Source organism: Danio aesculapii, chromosome 19, assembly GCF_903798145.1.
Source record: "Danio aesculapii chromosome 19, fDanAes4.1, whole genome shotgun sequence".
Taxonomy (NCBI): Eukaryota; Metazoa; Chordata; class Actinopteri; order Cypriniformes; family Danionidae; genus Danio; species Danio aesculapii.
This window is the reverse complement of record NC_079453.1, coordinates 23,183,376-23,207,409: the sequence shown is the minus strand read 5'-3', so window position 1 is coordinate 23,207,409 and position 24,034 is coordinate 23,183,376. Positions and strand designations below refer to the sequence as shown.

Sequence of the window (24,034 nt, the reverse complement as noted above, 5' to 3'; positions counted from 1 at the left end):
GTTAATCTAATGTATAATCCAATCCAATCTAACACACAATCCTATGAAAAAATAAATAAAAGGCTAATGGGTTTTTATTTGCATTTTTATGTAACTATTAACTACTATTTTTATCTGGGTTGTGGATAAAATATAGTAATGTTTAATGAAATTTATTTGACTTTTGGAAATCAAGCGATCCCCTGTCATTGTCCCACGACCCCCACTTTAGGAACCACTAATTTAAGGTACAGTTATCACCATTAACGAATCATTAATTATAATTTTAGCTTAATAAAGTCCTAATTTGCTGCTTATTAATAGCTAGTAATTGAGTTTAAATATCAGGTAGGCTTATGTAGAATAAGATTGTGCAGAATATAGTATACTTTAAAAGGTAAACAGCCAACATCTTAATAATAGCCAGGTAGTCAATAGTTAGAGTAAGAATGAGTACTTAAGCTAAAGTTTTACCAGTTATAACATCAAAAACACAAATCGACTTGATGTCTATTTACTACAGTGATGTCTTGACTTTCCTGTAACTGATTTTTGACATGTTTTTTTTTTATTTTGCCAATGTTAAATGTCAATCTGATGTCCTTTTTTAACATCAAGGCAGCTTACATGCATCGTGGGGTTTCGAAATCCACTGTAAATTTTTAGTCGAAGCTTTCAGATGAATGAAACATTTCCTATAATATTATCAATAGGACATGAATATATGGATGCCAACTGGACATCAAGTATTTGACATCAAATCGATTAACATTTTTGACACGTTTTTACATCGAGGTGCCTGCTGGGCTGTACCCACTAGAAAAAAAGAATTAAAAAACGAAATCTGGTTAATAATTTTTGGTATGACTGTATGTGAGTGCATGTATTAGCGTTCTATGATGTTGTGATTGGGGTTAAAAAACTCTTTTCATTAGCTTTATGAATGGCCTCTTTGTAGGAGCAAAGGGAGTGACTGACTGGGTGCTTGAAAGGAGACACAGATGTGCTGAACAAGGTCATTTTCATCATTGATCTAGTAGCAAAAACAAGAAAGTACAGCTTACATCAGAAGATCCCTGTGTTATTTCTCAGTGGTTACTCCTTCACTAGACTTGGAGACTTAAATTGACACCTCATTTAGATTTTAACTCATAAAACATGTCCTTGAAAATTCCTTTGGTGTTAATGAATGTGGATAGCAGCTTAGATAACTGGAAAACTTCACAGAATTCAAAAGGGTGCGTTTCTATTGAAATCCTTTGATTGGACACAGCGCTCTAGAATAAAATTAAATACACTGACATTATCCATTGTTTAAGAGGCTTTTATTATTTATAAATTACTATCATAGAATGCTTTATGGTAAGTTTCTGTGATAGATTGTGGTAACGTTTAATCAATCATTCACATCAGCTAAATATAGGAGTAAGTTACTGTGAATTTAACAGTAAATAAATCTGTTTCATACTATATTTTAATCATATTTAAATAAGCAAATAAGGATTTTTTTATCTCACTTAAGTTAGACAAGCCTTTCAGAAACAAAACTTTGTATCTTACGTGATTTTTCAACTTAATTTAAGAATGATTTAATTTAGGAATGATGAGTTTATTGAACTGGAAAAAAAGTACAAAAATGCCTAGACATTTTCGGGGTATAATAATATTGTATTTAGTATTTAATATATAAAATATGTTTCTTTACATTAATTTGACTAGCATTCTTGGGATTAGTGAAAATATAACCTAATCTGCTGTAAAAATTGTGTTTGTTGAAATATAGAATATCAGAATAATATAATAATAAGAATAAAGAATAAAGAAGAATATCAGTTGCTATTGCTAATATTACAAACAGCAAGTTCCTCAAATAATCTTGCTGAGCTGTACTTTTCATTTTATTCATCAAAATTTATTCATTCATTCATTTTCTTTTCGGCTTAGTCCCTTTATTAATCAGAGGTCGCCACAGCGGAATGAACCTCCAACTTATCCAGCATATGTTTTATGTAGCGGATGCTCTTCCAGCTTCAACCCATCTTTGGCAAACATCCATACACATTCATTCACACTCATATACGGACAATTTAGCCTAGCCAATTCACCTGTACCACATGTCTTTGGACTGTGGGTGAAACCGGAGCACCCGGAGGAAACTCACGCGAACGCAGAGATAACATGCAAACTCCACACAGAAATGACAGCAGACCCAGCCGAGGCTCGAACCAGTGACCTTCTTGCTGTGAGGCGACAGCACTACCTACTGCGCCACTGCGTCGCCCTCATCAAAATTGAATTGGATCCAATTAAACCCAAGTCACCAAGTTTTGATGAAAATGTAAAATTATATAAAATGCACGTACCAAGTCAGCCAAAAAATAAGTCTGTGAAAATGAAAAATATAACAAAATTACATTTTCGTGTTGACTTTGACAAAACAGTGACTAATTAAGCACTCACACTGTTTGCAAACACCTAACCTCCTTGCAGCAGACCTAAACTCCAGCTAGCCACTGAAACACTCCGGCTTCCTCTAAAACACACATAGGCTACACACACAAAGCAGAAAACACACAAAGTGAAATATGCAAGTATGCGGGCATGATCTGAGTGACTGCTAATTTCATGCTTGGATTTGCGGCTCGCCTGCGATGTTGGAGGCGTGTGTTTGCATGGTGATAGCGGCCCGGCTCGGTATCAGCTGGCTTCAGTGTAGAGCCATGCTGCCCCGTCGCACACCGCAGCCAAAGCAGGACGCTCTCCAGCGCTCTAATTACACCTGAGCTAATTCAATCTGACAGTGCCGAGCCGCATGGAAATCAGCCTTCTTTTCCCTGCCATTCCGGCCTCTTCATGCTATCTCGCTATTTTACAGTACAGTTTTTTTTATCTGACCAAAGATTGATGAGTTGGAATGGCATGCAACCAATTACTTTTCTATGTAAATTTAATGCAGTGTGCAAGATGCAGTTGTGAGTCTGTGGTTGTGTGAGTGGGTGCGTAGAAAATTACCAAAATATGAACATAATACTAAGTGTGTAACTACAAAAAAGTGATTAATTACTAATTAACAATGACATAATTAAAACTGTATTTAAACTATTTTTCTAATTAGTTTTCCTGAAAAATAATTAATGTACTTGGCTGAATACTTTAAAATTGCTTAAAATCATCAATGCATAGACAACATTTTGTCAAAATTTATCCTTTAGATTTATTTTTAAAATGCAATACTTAAGAACATTAAAAATTATATGTATCAAAACAATTCATCTACTTGATATGTATATAACTTTTAGTTAGAAAAATAGAATTATTCTGCAAGATACTTGTGTTACATAAATACAATTAATCTGCTCCTCTGAATTTATGCTTGATTTCTCTAAATCTAAATTTGTGTACAGTATTTAAGGCATGCACCTTATAAGTAACTGTAGAAAATTACCTTAAAATGAAAAGTAATTCCTTACTTTACTATTTCAGTGGGTAAGTAATTTCATTACAGTAACACTGTAGCCAACACTGGTAACCCACAACACAGAATACTTCATCCCCTAATGCAGTGCACTTCACTTGATTTTTTTTTTTTAAGTTGATGAATGAACAAAACCGCTGCGTTTACTCCATATTGTAATTTCAACGGCGAAACAATGGCACAATGGGTAGCACGATCGCCTCACAGCAAAAAGGTGACTGGTTTGAGCCCCGGCTGGATCAGTTGGCATTTCTGTGAGGAGTTTGCATGTTCTCCCCGTGTTGGTGTGCGTTTCCGGTGCTCCGGTTTTCCCCACAGTTCAAAGACATGTGGTACAGGTGAATTGAATAAGCTAAATTGGCCGTACACTGTAAAAAATGCAGGGTTCCACACAATTCATTCATGTTGTCCCAACACAAATTGATTAATTTCAACTAAACTTTTAACAATTATGTGGATTGAACATAAAAAATGTTGTCCCAATGAAATCTCAAGAATTGTGCTGTTTCAGCTCATTTTAATTAAGCAGTTTAAACAAGTTAAAAATATACTTTTTTGGTGAAGTGTATGTGTGTGAATGCAAGAATGTATGGGTGTTGGTGTTGGTTGCAGCTGGAAAGGCATCCACTGCGTAAAACTTATGCTGGATAAGTTGGTGGTTAAGTTCACTGTGGCGACCCCTGATTAATAAAGGGTCCAAGCTGAAAAGAAAACGAATGAATGGATGAATGAACGTAATTTAACATGATGCGTTACTTGAAGCCGTTTAAGTCTTCGGATTCAGAATCAGACATTTCTTTAGCGCCTAAATGAATGTATGGAGCTCAGTGGTACAGTGGGACACATAGTACTAGTTGTAGCTGTCAGAAAATCTCACAGTTTGGAACTATTTTACTTCATATGAATGTAAATTATCTCATACGTACATTAAGTATGATTTAGCAACTTCCTCAGTGATGGTTATATTTTGGAGTGGTATTAGTGGTGAAAATTCTACATTTTTAGCTTGAATGACATTCTAGCTACTTTTTGGCTAATATTAAACATACCTTTGTTCCTATGAAATCAGGCTGAAATTTCTTAGTGTACAAGTTGTCATTTTGAAATCTTCAAGAATGTGAATGATTTTCCCATGACATGAATGTACATTTGATTTGTATGTGCTTAAATTGACAAAATATGTAACTGATCCACATGTAATGTATCCAAAAATGTAACTGATAAACATAAACTTGACGCTATATTGACACTCTATAACTGAATTAAAGTCACATGAATTCAAAATGTTATTTCTTGTTTATGGAATATTTCAGTGTTTTATAAATTACGCATCAGTGATGGAATAGAAACTATTCACCTTTTATGTGTTAAAAACATGTGCTCTCGTAATATTTCATTACAATAACTTCCTTTCCTTCTTCTCTTATGACAAGTTTACTCATTGTGAGGATGGAATTAACTTGTCAATAATGAGATCCAACATTAGCAAACCACATTCATTAAAACATACAATCGGTTCTTGATTTTGTCAACTTGGACTAAAGCAAGTCCCGCTGAACATTTTTTGTGTGAAAAGCTGTTTCACTTGGACATACATCCCAATAGTGACTTCTATGCACCTGAGTGAGGTTACGTGACAGTAACTGAGGATATTATTGTTTTAAGCATTGCAATAGCATATCTATTAAAAGTATGAAGCATGCAATATTAATATATAGTATGTACTTGTAAATAATATTAAAAAATTATTATATATAAACATGACAACTTTCAACAGAATACTCTTTCTGACTTGCCTAACTTCATATTTTAGGAGATGCACCTAAGATGCATAGAGGCTGCCTGCTTGATTGTATTTCTCTGTTCTCCGTGTGAATGTCAGATTTGGATTCCTGCTTCTAAACGCCGGCACAACATCAAACAAACAGCTGTGGCAGCCTGGCACTGTATCGCGTGCCTGATCACCTCAGTGGCATAACATCTCAGTCTCTCTGCTGGGCTCTTCCCAGAACTAGATGGACCAGAGAGATGGAGAGAATAGAAAGAGAAAGACTGTGGAGGATTGAGGAAAGTTGGGAGCCAAGAATACAAAGTGTTCAGGATGAAACAGTAAGTTGTACCACCTGTTTACATGTGGAACTAAGATGTGTTTTTGGAAATCTGATCACAAGTAGACAACTCTAAATAAAGATGTAAATGTAGTGTAGATACTCGTGTGGTTTAATGTGTGAACAGCAATAATAGACCAAGTTTACCTTCTGATTTAACTGATTCTTAAACATTACATTAAGGGTTGTTGAAGCATGTTAGACCAATTTAGCTGACTGAAATTGTAAGTACTGTATGGTTTGAAGAATTCAAAAAATTCCTTACTAGTCCTGATTTGAACAAACCCCCATTTACTTTTAGTTGTTTTGCTGTAAAAGCAGAAACAAAAGCTGCCAATCTCTGTATTGTTTTCTATCAACCTCTTTTTACATTCATGTTTAGATTGTGCTAGCTTATTATTCAATGCTGGATTGAAAGATCAGAAAAAGGACATACATACTGCCCTAAAAGATATCAAGAAAATTGAAATAAATAATAGATGCATATGAATGTGACTTCTTCATCTACTTGTTTTTTGGGTGACTGAACTGCGCCTTAAAGGGATAGTTCACCCAAAAATGAAGATTCTGTCATCATTTAGCTTGTTCCACACCTATTTGAATTTCTTTCTTCTGTTTAACACAAATGAAGGTATACTGAAAGATAAGAAAGTTGTATAAAAAAAGCAGCCATTGACTACCATTGATAATTGTTTCTACTATGGATATCAATGGCTGTTTTTTTTTTCAACATTCTTCAGAAGAAGTTTATGAATTAAATTTTCATTTTTGGTGAACTATTTCTTTAATACCAGACATAAACGATAAACAGATCGTTATATATCCAATTCAGATCATTATATCATCATATAATTAGAGTAGAATGAGAGTAACAGAACTAAACTATGCTCAACATGTAATGATTACTCGTTTTTTATGCGCAACATGCAATAATTATTCGTTTTCCTCCAAGTACTGTTAGGCCTCACTATGCCTATTTTTTGTTGTATGATACTGTATATTGCACCTAAATATATTGTGATAAACTATATTAAAGTCATTGTAAGACTATATTATGCCAGTCATTACATGACAGACAGAACACATGACAGAATGACATTATATGTACACAATATATATATATATATATATATATATATATTATATATATATATATATATATATATATATATATATATATAATATATATATATATATATATATATATATATATATATATATATATATATATATATATTCACAGTTGAAGTCAGAATTAATAGCCCCCCTGAATTATTAGCCCCCTGTTTATTTTTCCCCAATTTCTGTTTAATGGAGAAAATATTTTTCCACACATTTATAATCTTAATAGTTTTAACAACTCATTTTTAATAACTGATTTAGTTTATCTTTGCCATGATGACGGTAAATAATATTTTAAGACATTTCTTTACAGCTTAAAGTGACATTTAAAGGCTTAACTAGGTTAATTAGGTTAACTAGGCAGGTTAAGGTAATCAGACAAGTTATTGTATAACGATGGTTTGTTCTGTAAACTATTGAAAAAATAAATAGCTTAAAGGGGCTAATAATTTTGACCTTAAAATGGTTTTAAAAAATTAAAAACTGCTTTTATTCTAGCCACAATAAAACAAATAAGACTTTCTCCAGAAGAAAAATGTTATCAGACATACTGTGAAGGTTTCCTTTCTCTGTTAAACATCATAAATATGTGTGTGTAACTGCACGGTGGAGCAGTGGGTAGCACGTTCGCCTCACAGCAAGGTCGCTAGTTCGAGCCTCGGCTAGGTCAGTTGGCATTTCTGTATGGAGTTTGCATGTTCTCCCTGTGTTCGTGTGTGTTTGTTAGATGTAGATTATTTTAAAACAAAGCTCCGTTATCAATAAAAAATTTTTAAAAAGAAATAACAACACACAAATGAGATATTATTTATGACTTACAATAAGATTACTGATTTAAAAATTTATATTAGACAGTACCAGTGACAGAACTTTTTAATATCAAAATTAATTAAACGATAAACATTTTGTGATACGATGACCGTCTGAGAGCTGATGTTTATTCTGAGAGTCATCAGATGATTCATATTCCCTCCCCCATAATTGTGGTTGTTGTTTTTTTCAGGATAAAATCTGAGCAGCAGACTATTTACACAGATGTCTAATCTCATTATCGTCTGAAAGAAACTGTTCTTTTTGTCACCCCCATATTCCATTAATTCTTCATGTCAAAGAAACCATAAAAAAAAAAAATGACATAAAAGTTTCTCAAAAAAACTGATATAAACAGAAAGCACAACTAATAATTAAGCTGTAACACTATTGCAAAATCCTGCAAGCACGCTATGCAATCACTAAGGTAATTAAAGAACTTAGAGGCTGTCATTTGATATCAACGGCTTTGCAGACTCAACCCCAAAAGCACTTTGAATTATGAACTTTTAAGCGCAGTTCGCAAAAGATGCTCGCACAAACTTCAGCTATCACCTATTAGTGCCCCGGATTTGTGCCATTAGCGATTTTCCACTCCGCATTTAAAAGCATGCCATCACATTTGCTGTGGAGGTGCTGAAGTTAAAATTAGACTGCAGAGCTCTCTAATCCCAACAAACACTATATATTGTGGCAGCACCCACTGTACAAGCAAACATATCTTCATAGCTTTTCAAGTGATTCATTTATTAAGCACTTTATTAGGTCTTTTATGCCAGATACCAGATTATTTGAACGTTTTGTCATGTTTAACATCATTGTTTGGAGAGACACTAAGGATTACAACAAATATTTGCCACAAACTAAACAGCTCCGAGCTTCTCTGCACATCTATCAATATACTGTATAACCCATTCTAGTGTTGTGGATCATTTTCCATTTATTTTTCTGGAACTGTAATGATACACAACACGTGTAATTTACAGTAAACAAAATCCATTATTAATGTAAAACAATACAAAATACCAAAATGTGATAGGAAAGATTTGGTTTTGTTGCTAAATGTTTCAATTATTGTTTAAAGTTTTTAAACTATAACAGAGTTGACATATTACCACTTGGCATGCTTAAAACAATTTGTTTTAATTAAAACAATTAGTAGTAATTTTCATCATATTATTGTGTTTAAAATGTGAGTGAGAAATTCACTGAAAAATCTCAGTAAGAGAGTTAATAAATAGGCAATCTACTTCTGGTGTATCCTAAACATTTTATTCAAAATTAATGAAAGAGGAATAAATGACATTCCTCAATGCATTCCAGAGATTCCCACCAGAGGAAGTGAAATCACTTGAAGCAAGTCACACACTTTTATTATCAGTGCTTTACAGATTGTTATGCCTTTCTATCTATGGACAGACATAAAACGTATTTTCATAACTGAAATGATAAATAATACCAATTAGGGCTGCACAATATATCGTTTTAGCATCCATATCGCAATGTGAACAATTGCAATAGTCACACTGCAGGATATGCAATGTTGAGTTCGTATTATAAGTTATCATTTGGATTGTTACAGTATAATGACTTTAAAAGCATTCAGGTATAAGAAATTGTACCATTTCTGATATTAACTATGATTAATTTTATTGCATTATTTTTATTTAATTATTTTAGGTACTGTACCTAAATACTGTTAGACTCAAGACATGATAAAACACTTCTATCTTTACTATATGTATAGATAGTTATGCATGAAAATACTCACAAAACATCCAAATACAGAAGTGAATAGCAAATAGCACAGACCTCAAAAAAGGTTATAGATTGTTTCAAGAATTCAGACTTAGCTAATGATTTATAAATAGCTTGTTTGTCATGCTGTCCCAGGAGAGAGCCCTGAGTTCAAGGGATTCTCGGGCCCAGGGCTCCCTTCCTTTCGCAAGGCGAGGGGAGACTAAACTCAGGTCAATCTCAAAACTCCTCCGCTGCTGAGGCTAAGGTGGACTTCCTGTGAGTAAGACATTTAACAGTGCTAGTCATTGGGCCACTGTGCCGCCCATTCTGGATAAAGGTGGCAGAAGGGGAGGAGGGGGGTTTCTTCCAGACGAAGATATTGTAGAAAGGAAATGAGGATATATATATAGTGACTTGGGATCCTTTGATTGGAGGATCATGACTAGCTAATGTGGGCCAGCTGGGTCAATCATGAGCATATGCTCCTCTCGAAATTAGTTTAATATTAAACTTCACTTAATAGATTTTATGGAGATGCAAATAGTAAACATTAATTCATCAATCTCTGACTAAACATGTGCATGAAAATACTCACAACACATGCAAATACAGAAATGCACAGCAAATAGCACAGACCACAATGAAAATGTGTTGGGGGACCACAAAAATTTGAGAGATTGTTCATTAGATTTTATGGAGATGCACTCCCACTGCAGAATCATCCCAGTCAATCTAACATTATAAGTTCTTTCCAAATAGAGATATTAAGTCATCTGTTGAAATTGTATTTATATTGCAATGTATATTGCAAAATAACACAATACCGCAATGTCAGATTTTTCCAATATGATGCAGGCCTAATACAGACAATAAATGATTTGTGGAAAAGTTTATTTTAGTTAGTAGAGTAAACACACAAACAATGAAGCTTGGACTTTCATGATAATTGAAGTTGAATGTATGATTCAGGAAGCAGAGACAGTCAAAAATAGTGGAAGTTTATAAGATAATATTTTATATAATTCTTTAATTTCACATGTTCCTAAATACACATGCAGACATTATGCTTTAGAGACTTTTTAGAACTTGATTAATTTGTGACATTATTTGTGACATTTGTTTAGATTTTTTCGATTTTGAAAAATGATTGAAGGTTTATCTTGGAAATAAAAATGTAGGCACAATTCCATAAATCACCTATATATCTATTCATTTATTTTTATCATATTTTTTCATCAAAAACAACCAGTGGGAATGTATTGGATGGTTGAATGAATGAGGGCTGCACGGTGGCTCATTTGTTAGCACTGTCGCCTCACAGCAAAAAGGTCAGTGGTTCGAGTTCCGGCTGGGCCAGCTGGAAACCGGTTTCCCCCACAATCCAAAGACATGCAGTATATGAACTGAATAAGCTAAATGGACTGAAGTGTATGAGTGCGTGTGTGAATGTGAGAGTGTATGGTTTTTCCCAGTACTGGGTTGCAGCTGGAAGCGCATCAGCTACATAAAACAAATTAATAGTTGGCAGTTCATTCCCCTGTGGCGACCCCTGATAAATAAGGGACTAAGCCAAGTAAAAATGAATAAATGAATGGATGAATGAGGTTGATCCTGCCCTCATGCCAGTGAAAAGAAGAGTACAGTAGAGAATACAAGTTGCTGAAGAGAGAGGGGGAGTAATTTTGATTAAAAATCATGAAGACACATGGATTTTGATTCTTAAATGCATGAATGTTTTGCAAGTCATTGTTATATACATGTATTTGAGCCTCTGGTGACCTATATATTCTTTGAAAGGGTTCATTTTGAGCAGATGATTTTGCCATCAACATCAGAACTCACTACCCCTGTTCATTCAGCATGTGGCTCATATTTGCAATCTCAACTTTATTCCTAAAGCTATTGTTTCCATTGTCTTAAAAATACACACTTATTCACCAGATCCACTATCAATTGTCACTTGTACAATAATTTTGATTGTACAATAATTTCTCTGCAGCAAAGTTTTGTTTTATGCCTGTGATCATAACATAATATCATCTTGTTGTATTGGACACAGCCACCTTGAGGAATTAATGATCAGTGATTTAATTAAATATTGCTGCGCAGGTAAAATATACTTACACTATTACATCATTGGGTCACTAGAAACCTCAATGCAATCTCACAGCAATCCATATCTTTTTTTTGTGGCTAATTTGTAAAATCTATTTCATACAATTTAGTATGACTTGCTCATCTCCCAACGAGTGGTAGGGTTTGATTTGGGGTCATGTCTCCTTTTTTCATACAATTGAAATTGCATGATTTAGTTTGAATTAGCTACTTTTTTGACAATATGTAAATAGTGATTTCAGGCTGGAAATCCTGTAGACTTGCATTATATTAATGCTGGGGCTGTAACTTTTCAAAGTACACATTTGTATCTAAAAGGTTCATACTGGTGTCTTAAAGGTGTGTATTAGTATCCAAAATGTTCATACAGTATAAGACCCCCTTTTTGAGCAGCTTGAAAAAGTACCACCCCATGAGACAGTTTTATTCCATTATTTCCGATAGTAATAGTATTCAATTGATTTTTAAAATTAATTAATGATTTAAAAAAATAAAATACAATGTTATTATATTGTCATGTAATACTCTATAAAGCTGTTCATTATTGCTTTTGCTTGAAATGCCATCATCTACTTTTGTTCTACAGTTCCAAATGTTCTACACAATCTACAATTCCTGAATGAGGTTTGAAGAATGAAACTATTCTGGATCGTGTCAAATTGTCAATAATCATATCCAGCTAACAGAGTAATCCATGAATGAAGAACTGGCCCGATTTCTCTTTCATTGCACCAACAGAATCAAAATATTCAACAAAAATCTCTCTCGTTACAATGTAACTGAAAATTTGGTTTATAAAATACTATAAGGTCAGGCAAAGCATTTTTAGAACAACAATCAATGAAACTGCAGTAAGAATGAATATGGTTTACTTGATGTTACCCTTCTTATCTAATCTTCCTGCAGATTGACCTGTTCAAATGCAATCTTAATAAACAATTTTGCAGTCTTTTCCCAATACCGTACTTGAGTGTTAACATACAAAACAGCATCTCAAGATGGCCACCAAGTGAAATGACTTGCCTTAAAGAGACATTGGTGTAAGTCAAAGGACAAGCTCTTTAACAAATCTTCAGCACAAACACCCTAATTGAGCCGTCTTTTTGTTCCCATTCAAAAGCAACCCGCAGTTTGTGCATCTGACAACAGTTATTGATTTAACATCATTGAACTGGAAAGGCTCAATGAAGGTGATGAGAATAAAAGTAGCGCGTTCCCTCCGAGCCGCTGGACCTCACTGATAGGACATCTAGCACAGCAGGGGCATCAATGATTAAGGCTCGTCAAATAAACATCTCGCTTATCTTGTTTTTGGCATTGATTCTGTCGGCCTCTTTTAGAGCTACTGGTCCCAGAGGCTGCCTTGAAGATGCAGTTTAAGGACACTCTTTTATACATTTAAATAAAAGGTTTTTCGTTTTTTTTTGTTATAATTAATATTGATTAATCAACGTGGTTAACTAAAATGGATGTTTCAATACCTGATGCTCATATCTAGGAGTAATAAAAAGTATATATAAAGGTCATAGACAAAAAAAAAAGGTTTTCAAGCATAAAACACAAGTGTAGTACAGCTTTGGATCTTATTTCTTATGCCTGAGTGTTACAAATCTATAAATGCCAAGCATTACATAATGAAGACCCAAAGCCTACAGCAATGATTGCACCTGGCAACCAAATGACTTTACTGGTCCAGTTTACGGCATATATATGCCATCCAGAAACAGGCGTTCGATCATTAATTGTTTGCAGAGCAGTATACAGTATGCCACCCAGACCAGTTAATACAGTGTTTGGTTTCAGAATGGGAAAAGCTGCCAAAAAAAACACCTCAAACATCAATCTCAGAAAAGGCACACATTCTGTGGAATATTGGGTTATTGTTCAAAGCAACTGTAGGGTCTCAGTGCAACAATATCACAAGCAGCTACAACAGTGGTGACCAGGGCAATGTGTCACAGCACACAGATCATCACAGACATCTGCATGAAAGCCTGTGTAGCCAACAACCCAGCTGAGTCCTCATTGCAACTGTACACCACTGCCAACAATGCATAAAATCAAGATTGGACCATTGGATGATTTGAAAGAAAGTGGCCTGGTGTGACGAATCAAGATCCTGGTGCATTGCGTGAAATGGTTAGTGTAGATATGGCAATTACCAACAGAGGCTTTGCCACCTGGATACACTCCACGGCAGTTTCAATGTTGATGGCAATGGGTAAAACAATGCTATTATTACAAATACCATTCTTTTAGGTTTTAGATAAATACATTTAAGTACTAGCAAATGTAACATTTATGGTTTGTAAACTGGATGGTTATGGCAACCAATAATATTTTTTTTAATAATCAGACAAAGTGTTTTATTTGCAACAGACACACATATTTAAATTACTAGAATATTACGCCATTGTTCTCCCAATTAAACTAGCCACTTACTTTTATGCATTTTGGGACAAGTTTGATAAATGAACATATTTTAAACCAGCAGCTCTGATCTCGTCCACTGCAGTGCAAATATCGCCTATCGGTCATTATTAAGTTTATGTAAGACAAACTTACACGTTCTTACAAATATTTGAGAACTAGCATATCAGATATTTCATAATATAATTAGAAAGTTTGTCAGTAAGGAAATGTCCAAACTTGGTCCTAGAGGGCCGGTGTCCTGCAGAGTTTAGCTCCAACTTGCTTCAACACACCTGCCAGGAAGTTTCTAGCATTTATAGTAAGAGCTTGATTAGCTGGTTCAGGTGTGTTTGATTAGGGTTGGAGCTAAACTTTCCAGGACACCAGCCTTCCAGGACTGAGTTTGGACACCCTTAACTAACATAAACCCATTTGAACATTTGTGGATTGACTTGGAAAAGTAGGCTCACGCTGCACCACCATCACTCCACAATGTATGGGAACTGGTCCTAATGTTGACATTATGGTACAAAATATCAGAGAAAAGCAATCACCACCTCAGTAAATCAATGCCTCACTTTGTGGCTGCTGTTTTGTGGGCCAAAGTACGTTCAACTGGTTATTAGGCAAGTGGTCATAATGTTATGTCTGATTGGTGTACTTATCTATGACGTAAATGAAACTGGAATTCCTTGAAACTCATTTCAGCAGTTCAGATCAAACCTTTTTTTAAGGAATATGATCATTTTATTCATCATGCACTTTGACATCCAAAACGTTGCAGACCTTTTACCAAAGAGCTATATCAGGGATAGAAAACCACTGGGCCATGCCCCATTATTGGGCTGTAAAAGAGTTGCTACCAGCCCTCAAGAACGCAAAATTACCAGGCCTCAAGAACGCAAAATTATTGTGAGTTCCCCTTTAAAATCCAAAATCCATATCTGTGCACATTGCAGACGGGACACCAGAATCTTTATTAAGATTCAGGTCCTTCAGCAAGACTAGGAAACAAACATCTCTCTATTATGGTAAGTTGTAATCTTTTGTTTTAGTTTGTTGTTGCATGGATTTGTGATATAGATGTCTTTCACATCTTAAACCTCACCCCTCACCCCATAAAACGATCAATACAAACACCAGTCCATGCTTAAAAAAAGTTTACATATTTTAACTACGCATAATTGGGGCACTTTGGATTAAAAAGCCTGAAGATAAAATATTTATAACAAATTCTTCAATATTCCAGCTATTAATCTGAGAGCAGGGGAATTGCTCTGTGTGACTAACAAAGACCAACGGCAGCTACATTCCTAAACATTCGGGACGTCTCACTGCATTAAGACAGGTGTGAGGCTCTCCTGTCCCCTCCATCTCCCCTCCTCCTGCCAGCAGCCTAGTGAGCCACAGCACTTCATAGCTCATTAGTGCCGAACAGATGCTGAGGAGAAAGTTGGCATGCAATAAGCCCTCTCTTCATATTGCACTGATCTGTGAGAGATAGCTCACGACTGAGGGATGCCTCACGCTGACAGTTGGCAGACGAAGTTAATCAAACGGATTAAAAAAGAATAAAGGAGAGGCAACAAATCTGACATCCTTGATAGGGTATAATAATGAAATAAATTATCATCCTTCTGACAGCACATACAGTTAATGCAGACAACCACGAGTGACAGCCACCAAAATAAATAACTGAAGTATGAACAATTGAAAGAAAGACGAAAAACTTTGACAGTTCACTGCTGCGAGAGCTGGAAAAAAACTTCAGCAGGTACACACTAGATTGGAAGTTAGGTATAGCATTCAGGTGATAGAGGCATCTATGGTGAACCAAAATGATACACATATGTTAGATTTGAAAACTTGTATCTGTATATATTTTAATATTTGTTTGTTTGTATTATATATTAACTAAAATTGCTCACTTTTTTCATTAAACATAAAAAAACTAAAATGTTATTGAAAAATAAATAAAATACATGAAAAACTAAAAGTAAGAGCTGGAAAAACAGTAATTTTAACAAATATGTGAAGTTAGTTCTACTTTTACTTTACAGGTGAACTAGCAGTTTTTTATTGTTCCATTCATAAAACTGAACCACAAAATAACATGAAACAATGAAACAAAAAAACAAAAAACAAATTCAAACTATGAATTCAAACTAATAAAATAATAATCTTTGATGAAAAACGTTGATGATTAAGTGAAAACAAAAATGTAAAAAAAAAAATATATATATATATATATATATATATACACATAAATCTAATTCAGAATATTACCAATATGTTTTTTTTTTTTTTTTTTTTTTTTGCTTAAATTTTTTACTATTTACTTTAATCAAGCTTTTGCATCTGTCTTAAAATAAAAATAAATGTAATGCTGTTGTTTTTTTCTAAAAAAAAAACAAAAAAACAAAACAATAACCCTTTAAGTGTGTCTAAAGTGTCCAAATAGCTTTGGGGCCACTGAATTATCTGATGCGGTTTATTTCGGAATGTTAATTGCCAGAATTTACATTTTTAAATGGGAGATAAAAGAGACTTTAGTGAAATCTGCAGTTTATGAGTTATAAAATACAGAAGACAAAATCAAGTAAACCGAAAGAGAGAGAGAGAGGGGTTTTTGTTTGTGAAATGTGGGGACAAGGATAATAGTTTTTTTTACTGTACAAAACTGATATTTTCTATCACCCTATCTGACACCTAACTCTATACTCCCTAACATGTAACTTTCCCCCCAAAAAATTTTTTTAAAAAAACATTCGGTATGATTTTAAAACCTTTGGAAAAATGGGGACATGGGACAATATTCTCATAAGTAACCATCTCCTTACCTACATTTGCATTCAGAATTATTAATCCCACTGAATTATTAGCCCCCCTGCCCCCCCCCTCCCCCCCCCCCCCATTTCTGTTTAACTAAGAGAAGATTTTTTCAACACATTTCTAAACATAATAGTTTTAATAACTCATCTCTAATAACTGATTTATTTGATCTTTGCCATGATGACAGTAAATAATATTTGACTAGATATTTTTCAAGATACTTCTATACAGCTTAAAGTGACATTTAAAGGTGTAACTAGGTTAATTAGGTTAACTAGGCAGGTTAGGCAAGTTATTATATAATGATGTTTGCTCTGTAGACTATTGAAAAATATATAGCTTAAAGGGGCTTATAATTTTGACCTTAAAATTTTGACCAATAATTTTTTTTAATTAAAAACTGCTTTTATTCTAGCTGATATAAAACAAATAAGACTTTCTCCAGAAGAAAAAATATTATCAGACATGCTTTGAAAAATGTCTTTCCTCTGGTAAACATAAATTGGGAAATATTTAAAAAAGAAAAAAAAAGAAAAATCAAAGGGGGTTTAATATTTCTAATTTCAATTGTATGTCATGCCCATGTCAAATCTGTGTGCATATGTCACAAAAAGCAGATAAGTCATTCATACGAAAAGACCTCAGTACAGCAACATCTTACCAGCTGTGGCTGATTATCAAATATTTGCTGTTAACCGTTCGCAGACAATCCGAAAGCCCTTAACATAACAAAGTATATGCTGAAACTACAATTGTCATTTATTTGGCAAACCAGCCTTGCTCTGACCAACAATTTGGACAAATTTACAGCACATTTGGCCGTGGAGGTGATAAGAGGTTGAGATGAACAGCTGGTACAGCAGCCTGTGCTGGAGATGTGGATCTGATAGCACTGACGTCTACTCTCCCACCAAGACACCTTGGCCATCCAATCTGCCCTTCCCATCAAACTCTGATTACAATAACCCCCTAAACACCAACTGAGGGGTGGGAGAAAAAAAAGAGGAGAAAAAGAAAAACAAGACCCAAATGCCCTTTTTATCTTTCCATAAGAAAAAGACAGATCATTCAATAGGGCTAAAATAGTGGGAGAAGGGGAAAAAATACATAATTTATCAAGCATATTATCGGCATATCCAGGCGGGCTAATAAAGAGAGTGCGGACTGACTATTCCTTGTCTTATCAAGCGAAGTGGAGGATGGGTGGAGGGATTATCAGGCAGGAACAGACTGCTGGCCTGGAATTCTAATGGTAATAATGGGGTCTCTGATGGTATATCTTCCCAGCTTATCTAGCCCATTATCTGCCCTTATCGCCACAGTCATCGGGGCAAATTAATGGAGCTCTTTCAGTGCTCTGGCTTTATCTGCCTCACAGAGGGCACACCAGAGAATGGAATAGGCAAAATATGAAAATCCAGGGTGAATCACTGGGGTTCAGATAACAGGGGCAAAGTGTGTTCAATTGGGAACAAAATGTAACAAAAAAAAAAAAAAATAAATAAAAATACAGAAGAGCATCTCTGCTCATAACAACCTCTTTGTCCTTTGCTATAAGCAGGTGTCTGGTAAAGCTGTGCTCTTTACAGGTGCTGCTCGCTCTCTAGCTTTACAATCATTTCAAGAACTCTCTGTTGTGCGCTAGTGTTTCAAATCACTCCAGAAATATGTGGGACACGTCTGCAGATTGAGATATCACAACAACTGCCTTCTGTATAATGCAGACCTTGAAAAGCAGAAAACAGACACGATGAGAGCTGATACGCCCGGACTGCTAAGTAAACAGTTTCATCACCACAAAAACTTCAGTGCTCAATGCCAAGGCAGATGAGTAATAACTGATCTTGTGTTACATTTCAAATATATCATAATAAAGTGTCAGCAAAAGCACTTCTCTATACAGTTCCAAAATGCATGAACAGATGCGTGTGATTGCAAAATTATAAATATTAAGTGTGGTGATACTGTATTTTTAACTTTTGTATCTTGCAAGTTACATGTATAAAATGTTATTTTTCATTAATTTATTAATATCTGAAACATGAGGGGAAAAAGAAGTTCTGGATTAAAAACTTGTTTTTCTTTAAAAAAATCATATATATTTTATTTAGTTTATGAAAAGTTGTGTAAATTATTTCATAAACACTTTGTGCAGCCCTTAATAAAAATCTAAAGTTTGTAACTTTCTAAAAAAATTTCACTTTAATTCAAGTACAAAAAATAACGATTATTGTAAAATCTTCATAAACACAATGTGCAATCAAAGATTTTCTGATCCATGTCTCAATCATCAATCAATTCTTAGAAATGTTTCTAAATGAACCGTGTTAATCAACTTCATCTGGACTAAAACGACCACAAACAACCTGTCCGGTAATGTGTCTTGTGAAAGAAAGAAAAAATCGCTTTGGCAAACTCACGTTTGAACTGCTTTGGGTTGCTCTGTTTCCTCCGGGACATTCCTGCTCCGCGCTGGACTCGAGATTAAAAAACGATACCGCGATTCATCCAAACACAGATAAACGCTCTGTCTGTAAGACTCGGATGTGTTTCGGTGTCTGTCTGATTCCAGTCAGGGTTTATTGGTGTCGTCGTGGAGAGGGTTAAGTTGTGCTGTGATCCGAGCGCACACTGACAGCGCAGATGAGCGCGTGTTGTGCTTTTGTTGCAGGAGGTTTGAGCGCAGCGGTGCACCGTAGAGCTGCAGCAGCACATCTCACACACTCACTCACTGCACCCTGGGCTTTTAACACCTTTTTTGTATTTCCTCTCGGGATATATCAGGTGAAATAACTAGGGGGAAATACATGTCATTTTATTAAGAATTATGAGTTTTGTTTGCTTAAATACATCCACAAGCTCATTGTTTTATCGTGTGCAGGTTAACGGTGGTTATAAAGCTGTTAATTCATCTGGCAAAAAATGCATTGCAAAAATATCAAATTGATAGAAACAAACATGTTTTCTGTTTATTTAGGCTTTCAAAATTGCATTATGAGACTTTAATTTCTGTTAACTTTTGGTGTAAAAATTTAACTCCACCATTTAAAAAAGTTTTATTGACATTTGTAATAATTTGATAACCATAACAGAAGAAAAGTAACTGGCAGCGTATTGACTGTTTTTCTCATTTAGATTACATGTCAAATTCTATAGATGTGTCAATACAACCCAAACAGGACTGCAGGACTTACTAAAAATAGTGAGTGACATAATATTTGGCAAGCATGTACTGTATCTAAATCAGAATCAGAATGAGCTTTATTGCCTAGTATGTTTAGACACACGGTACAAGGAATTTGTATTTGTGCCAGAAACTTCCACAGTGCTCCAGAAAGAGAGTGACAGGACAAAAGAAAAATAATTAATACAAATAATTAATAATACAATGTTTAATAAATAATAACATATTTAAATGGTTGTGTTTGGAGTACCGAACATACTATTTATACCTTATTATATCTTATAAAAATTGTATTAAAGTATATATTGTTATGACTATAATTTTTTAAAAATGTGGTAAGAAATAGAGGTCTTGTCTCAAATGGCACCCTAAAAGCTCTTGCAGTTTTCTTGAGTCTACTTTTGATGTACATACTGTACAGGTAATGCCATTTAGACTGTAAGCCCTATACGAAACACTTTAAGATTACAAGTTCTGTTTTTGCCACAGAATGTTGTGCAATTATGTATGCCACACTGCGATGAGCTGAATTTTACCTTACCAATGTAAGAATGAAATGGAAATAACGGTAGCCACAACAAACATTTCCTTGTTAACTGAGTGATTGATCAGACTACAAAGAGAAGAATGTTTTGCATAAAATTTAAAAGAACCAGATTTTATACTATCTGCGATGATAGCAGGATGCCCTGAATTAAACATCTGAAATGTTTCTTTGTTTTCTCTTACAAAAGCAGAATGCTGTTTACAGTGATTATTGCACAAATGTAAGGATAAGCAGTATGCAGTGTGCAAGTATGCAAGTTTGTATTCTGAATGTATCCCTTGTGAGCTACTTACCATGTTTGGATCTTAAAAATGAGATTCTGGTACTTTCTGAGCTGACTCAGAAAAGGCTGATATATTAATCAGCATGACTTATTATGTAAATTATTATTACAATGCATTATAGGGTAAATCTCTGCTCCAACAATTTCTGATGTTAAAATTTTTAATAATGTGAAATTAACTGGGGGGAGGGCAGCACAGTGAAGCAATGGGTAGCACAATCGCCTCACAACAAGAAGGTCGCTAGTTCGATCCCCGGCTGGGTCAGTTGGTGTTTCTGTGTGGAGTTTGCATGTTCTCCCTGTGTTTGCGTGGGTTTCCTCCAGGTGCTCCGGTTTCCCCCACAGTCCAAAGACATGCGGTACAGATGAATTGGTTAGGCTAAATTGTCCATAGTGTATGTGTGTGAATGGGTGTGTATGGATGTTTCCCAGTGACGGGTTGCAGCATCCGCTGCGTAAAACATATGCTGGATAAGTTGGTGGTTCATTCCGCTGTGGTAACCACAGATTAATCAAGAGACTAAGCTGAAAAGAAAATGAATGAATGAATGAATTTAACTGACTTTTTTGTAGTTTGAAATTATATATTATAAATATAGAAATTATAAAAATGAGTTTCCAGTACTTGTTTCAGTTATTTTATAGATATTTTTTTACTAAATGTATTATTTATTATACAATATATTGGTTCAAACTATTAAAACGTAACCAGAAACCACTGAGATAAACCTAAAAGTGAAATTTCCAACATTACAAGCTGACAGAAAAAATTCCACACCTTTTAATTCACTTTCAAAGCATAAATAAATGGAAAACAACAGTGAATATCAAAACACAGCAAATGGTTGTTTTATTATATAATGGAAAAGTGTAATTGTTACCATAAAGATTTCTACTTAATTTTGTTGTCATCAGTTGATGTAAATCATTTTCATTTTTGTGTGCATTTAAATGTCTAAATATTACATTCAGTAAGCCCTCAGGTATATTATAAACAATTTATTCGTAATAAGTGCTCTTTTACAAGTATGCTAAACTCTCATTTTTTTTCACAATGGCAAATCAAACCTTTTTCATTAATCTACTATTGTGTAGAAGCTGTGCATGTTGAGCTATATATAGTGTGTTATATATACCAAAAAACAGCAATTCCTCTAGCCAAAAGACATATTTCATAAAAGACAACTAAACGCCAGAAAACTGTCACCAAAGCAGCCTTGTTTGTAATTTGATGCATTTTCAGGTTCCAGATACTGAGATTTGGCGCAATGGGAATCATGTCTTCAATCTAAGGCTCGACTAAAGGATTTGCACCTCTCTTTTTATGGGCGATATCAATAGAGAATTGAGTTCCATTGAGACACGGGAGCGAGCGCGATAAGAGCGGGGGCGCGCTAGAGATGGATTAATTATGAGCGAGCATAGAAAGCGGGCTTATCATCACTTAGCACAGGAGACAGGCTCACACGATCACAGAGCACGGATAAGACGGGAACAATGCGATGCTACCTTACAAACCATTGCCTTACTTTTTTATAATTAAAAACTAACATGCAATTATGCCCGTATCTTGCTCAACCGAGAGGGCGATGTAAATAACGGTCGGGGCTGTAAAATTATGGCAGGGTGAAGACAGTCTATATAAAACACAGAGGACAAAATGACCTCTGTGAAAGAGAAGATACAAAATGTGTGAAAGTGCACGCGGCACTCGAACAGTAAGTAACAAACTGAAGGTGAGACCCTGGCAGACACTTCTTTCTGTCTCTTTGTAACTACCTGTCAATTTTGAGATTTTGATGGGCTTTTTTTTACTTTTCATAAAGTGTTTGTCCAGTTCAATATAAGAAAAAAACATCCTAAATCCATTTTTTTGTGTTTGAAGTATATGTGGCACTTCATCAGTTTGAGTAAATTTAAATGTCTATATACATAACCTATTTTAAAGGCTTTTTTCTCGAAATGACTTCTTTGTCTTGCACTGAGCCACAAATCAGCTGCAAACTAAAGTTTTATTCATATCTATATTTCTCAAGGATTTGTTGGGGCATAATTTGTCAGATTAGGGGAGAGATAATGAACAAAGTAATGGCATTAGACAAACCATTTGTTTTTTTTTACCAACAACACATGAGCCTCTCCTACAAATAAGCACTGGTTGTATGATCACCGGACCTATGGTTTTTGTGTAGTATTGCCAAAAGTGCAAGGAGTAAAAATGTCCCCTGCGGGGCAAGTTGTAACAGACAGAGGGTTAGTTGTAACACATGTTTAAAAAGGCAGATTTTACACAATTAATTTAAATCCAGTTTACTTTAAACAGTAGCTATTTTTTTCTCAGTACTTAGGTCAATTTATTTATTTTTTTCTACAAAGCACAGTATATGTTTATTTATTTATTTATTGGATAAACACATTTGGATTTATTTGGATTATTATACAATGGATTTATTTGTAGTATTGGCATTAAACAATTTTTTTCTCTATTAAAAAGTTTTTTTTTTTAAAAACATTTTATTAAAAAATTATCAACATTACACTCAAAATTCAGAAGTTAGTTTGTTTGTTTGATTGGTGTCCAACAGTGCGTGGCTTAATTGTAACACCCTGTTACAACTAACCCCGCTGTGTGTTTTTTTCCTAAATACTGGCTAGCAGTCACTGTGTCTTTTTTACATCTTTCAAAATGGTTCCATCTTTTAGCATAGAAGACGGCAATCACATCAATATAAGATTTTACAGACATACTTTCACAAATTTTTTTAAAATAAAAAAATATTGAATATAATAAAAAATACTTTTATGCTGCAAAAATGATTTCTCGTGTGTTTCTCATCCAAATTTCACCAAACTTTTTCAATAATTGGCAGAAAGACCCCTCTGCCGACACTTTGGTGAAAACCTTGGAAGCATGCCATAGTTAACCCTAAGCAAATACCTTAAAACTCTGTGTTACATTTTACCCTGCATTATTTTGTGCCCTGCGCTCCCCTACATTCATTCATTCATTCATTCATTCATTCATTCATTTATTTAAGTGCTTACCAAAATCTCCTTTGTAAAACTCTTTGACTCATTGTGTAAATGTATCTTTTGATACCACGAGACACATCATCAGTGATTTTTCTGGAATCATTGGGTTCAAGTGTCAATTAGCTTCTTGCTCTAGAGGTAGTGAACAGGTAGGTTGTGCACACAAATTTGGGCACTTCACTAGAAATTGACACAGTGAGCACAACATTAGAACCTCTTCATCCGAACATCATAAGCAGAATTAATGAATAACAACATAAATTTGACTTTTTCAGATATTAATTTTATTAGGTTATTAAGTTTTTAAAAGTACGTTATTGATAAATCATTTGGATATTTTATGTACCGGCAACATTTCAAATGTTTCCTAGATTGTTCTGTGTAACCTATGTTC

At 34.5% G+C, this 24,034-nt stretch overlaps 1 protein-coding gene across 2 annotated transcripts in view; it reads right to left on the bottom strand.

The window, feature by feature from the left end:
- Positions 1-19,212, bottom strand: part of zfpm2b (zinc finger protein, FOG family member 2b) — a 128,634-nt gene extending 109,422 nt beyond the window's left edge. For both annotated transcript variants that reach the window (XM_056480317.1, XM_056480318.1), the window contains exon 1: positions 19,014-19,212. In XM_056480317.1, the coding sequence (XP_056336292.1) occupies positions 19,014-19,053 (40 nt within the window). In that variant the 5' untranslated portion in view covers positions 19,054-19,212. The remainder of the gene's footprint in view (positions 1-19,013) is intronic.
- Between the last annotated feature and the right edge of the window lie 4,822 nt (positions 19,213-24,034).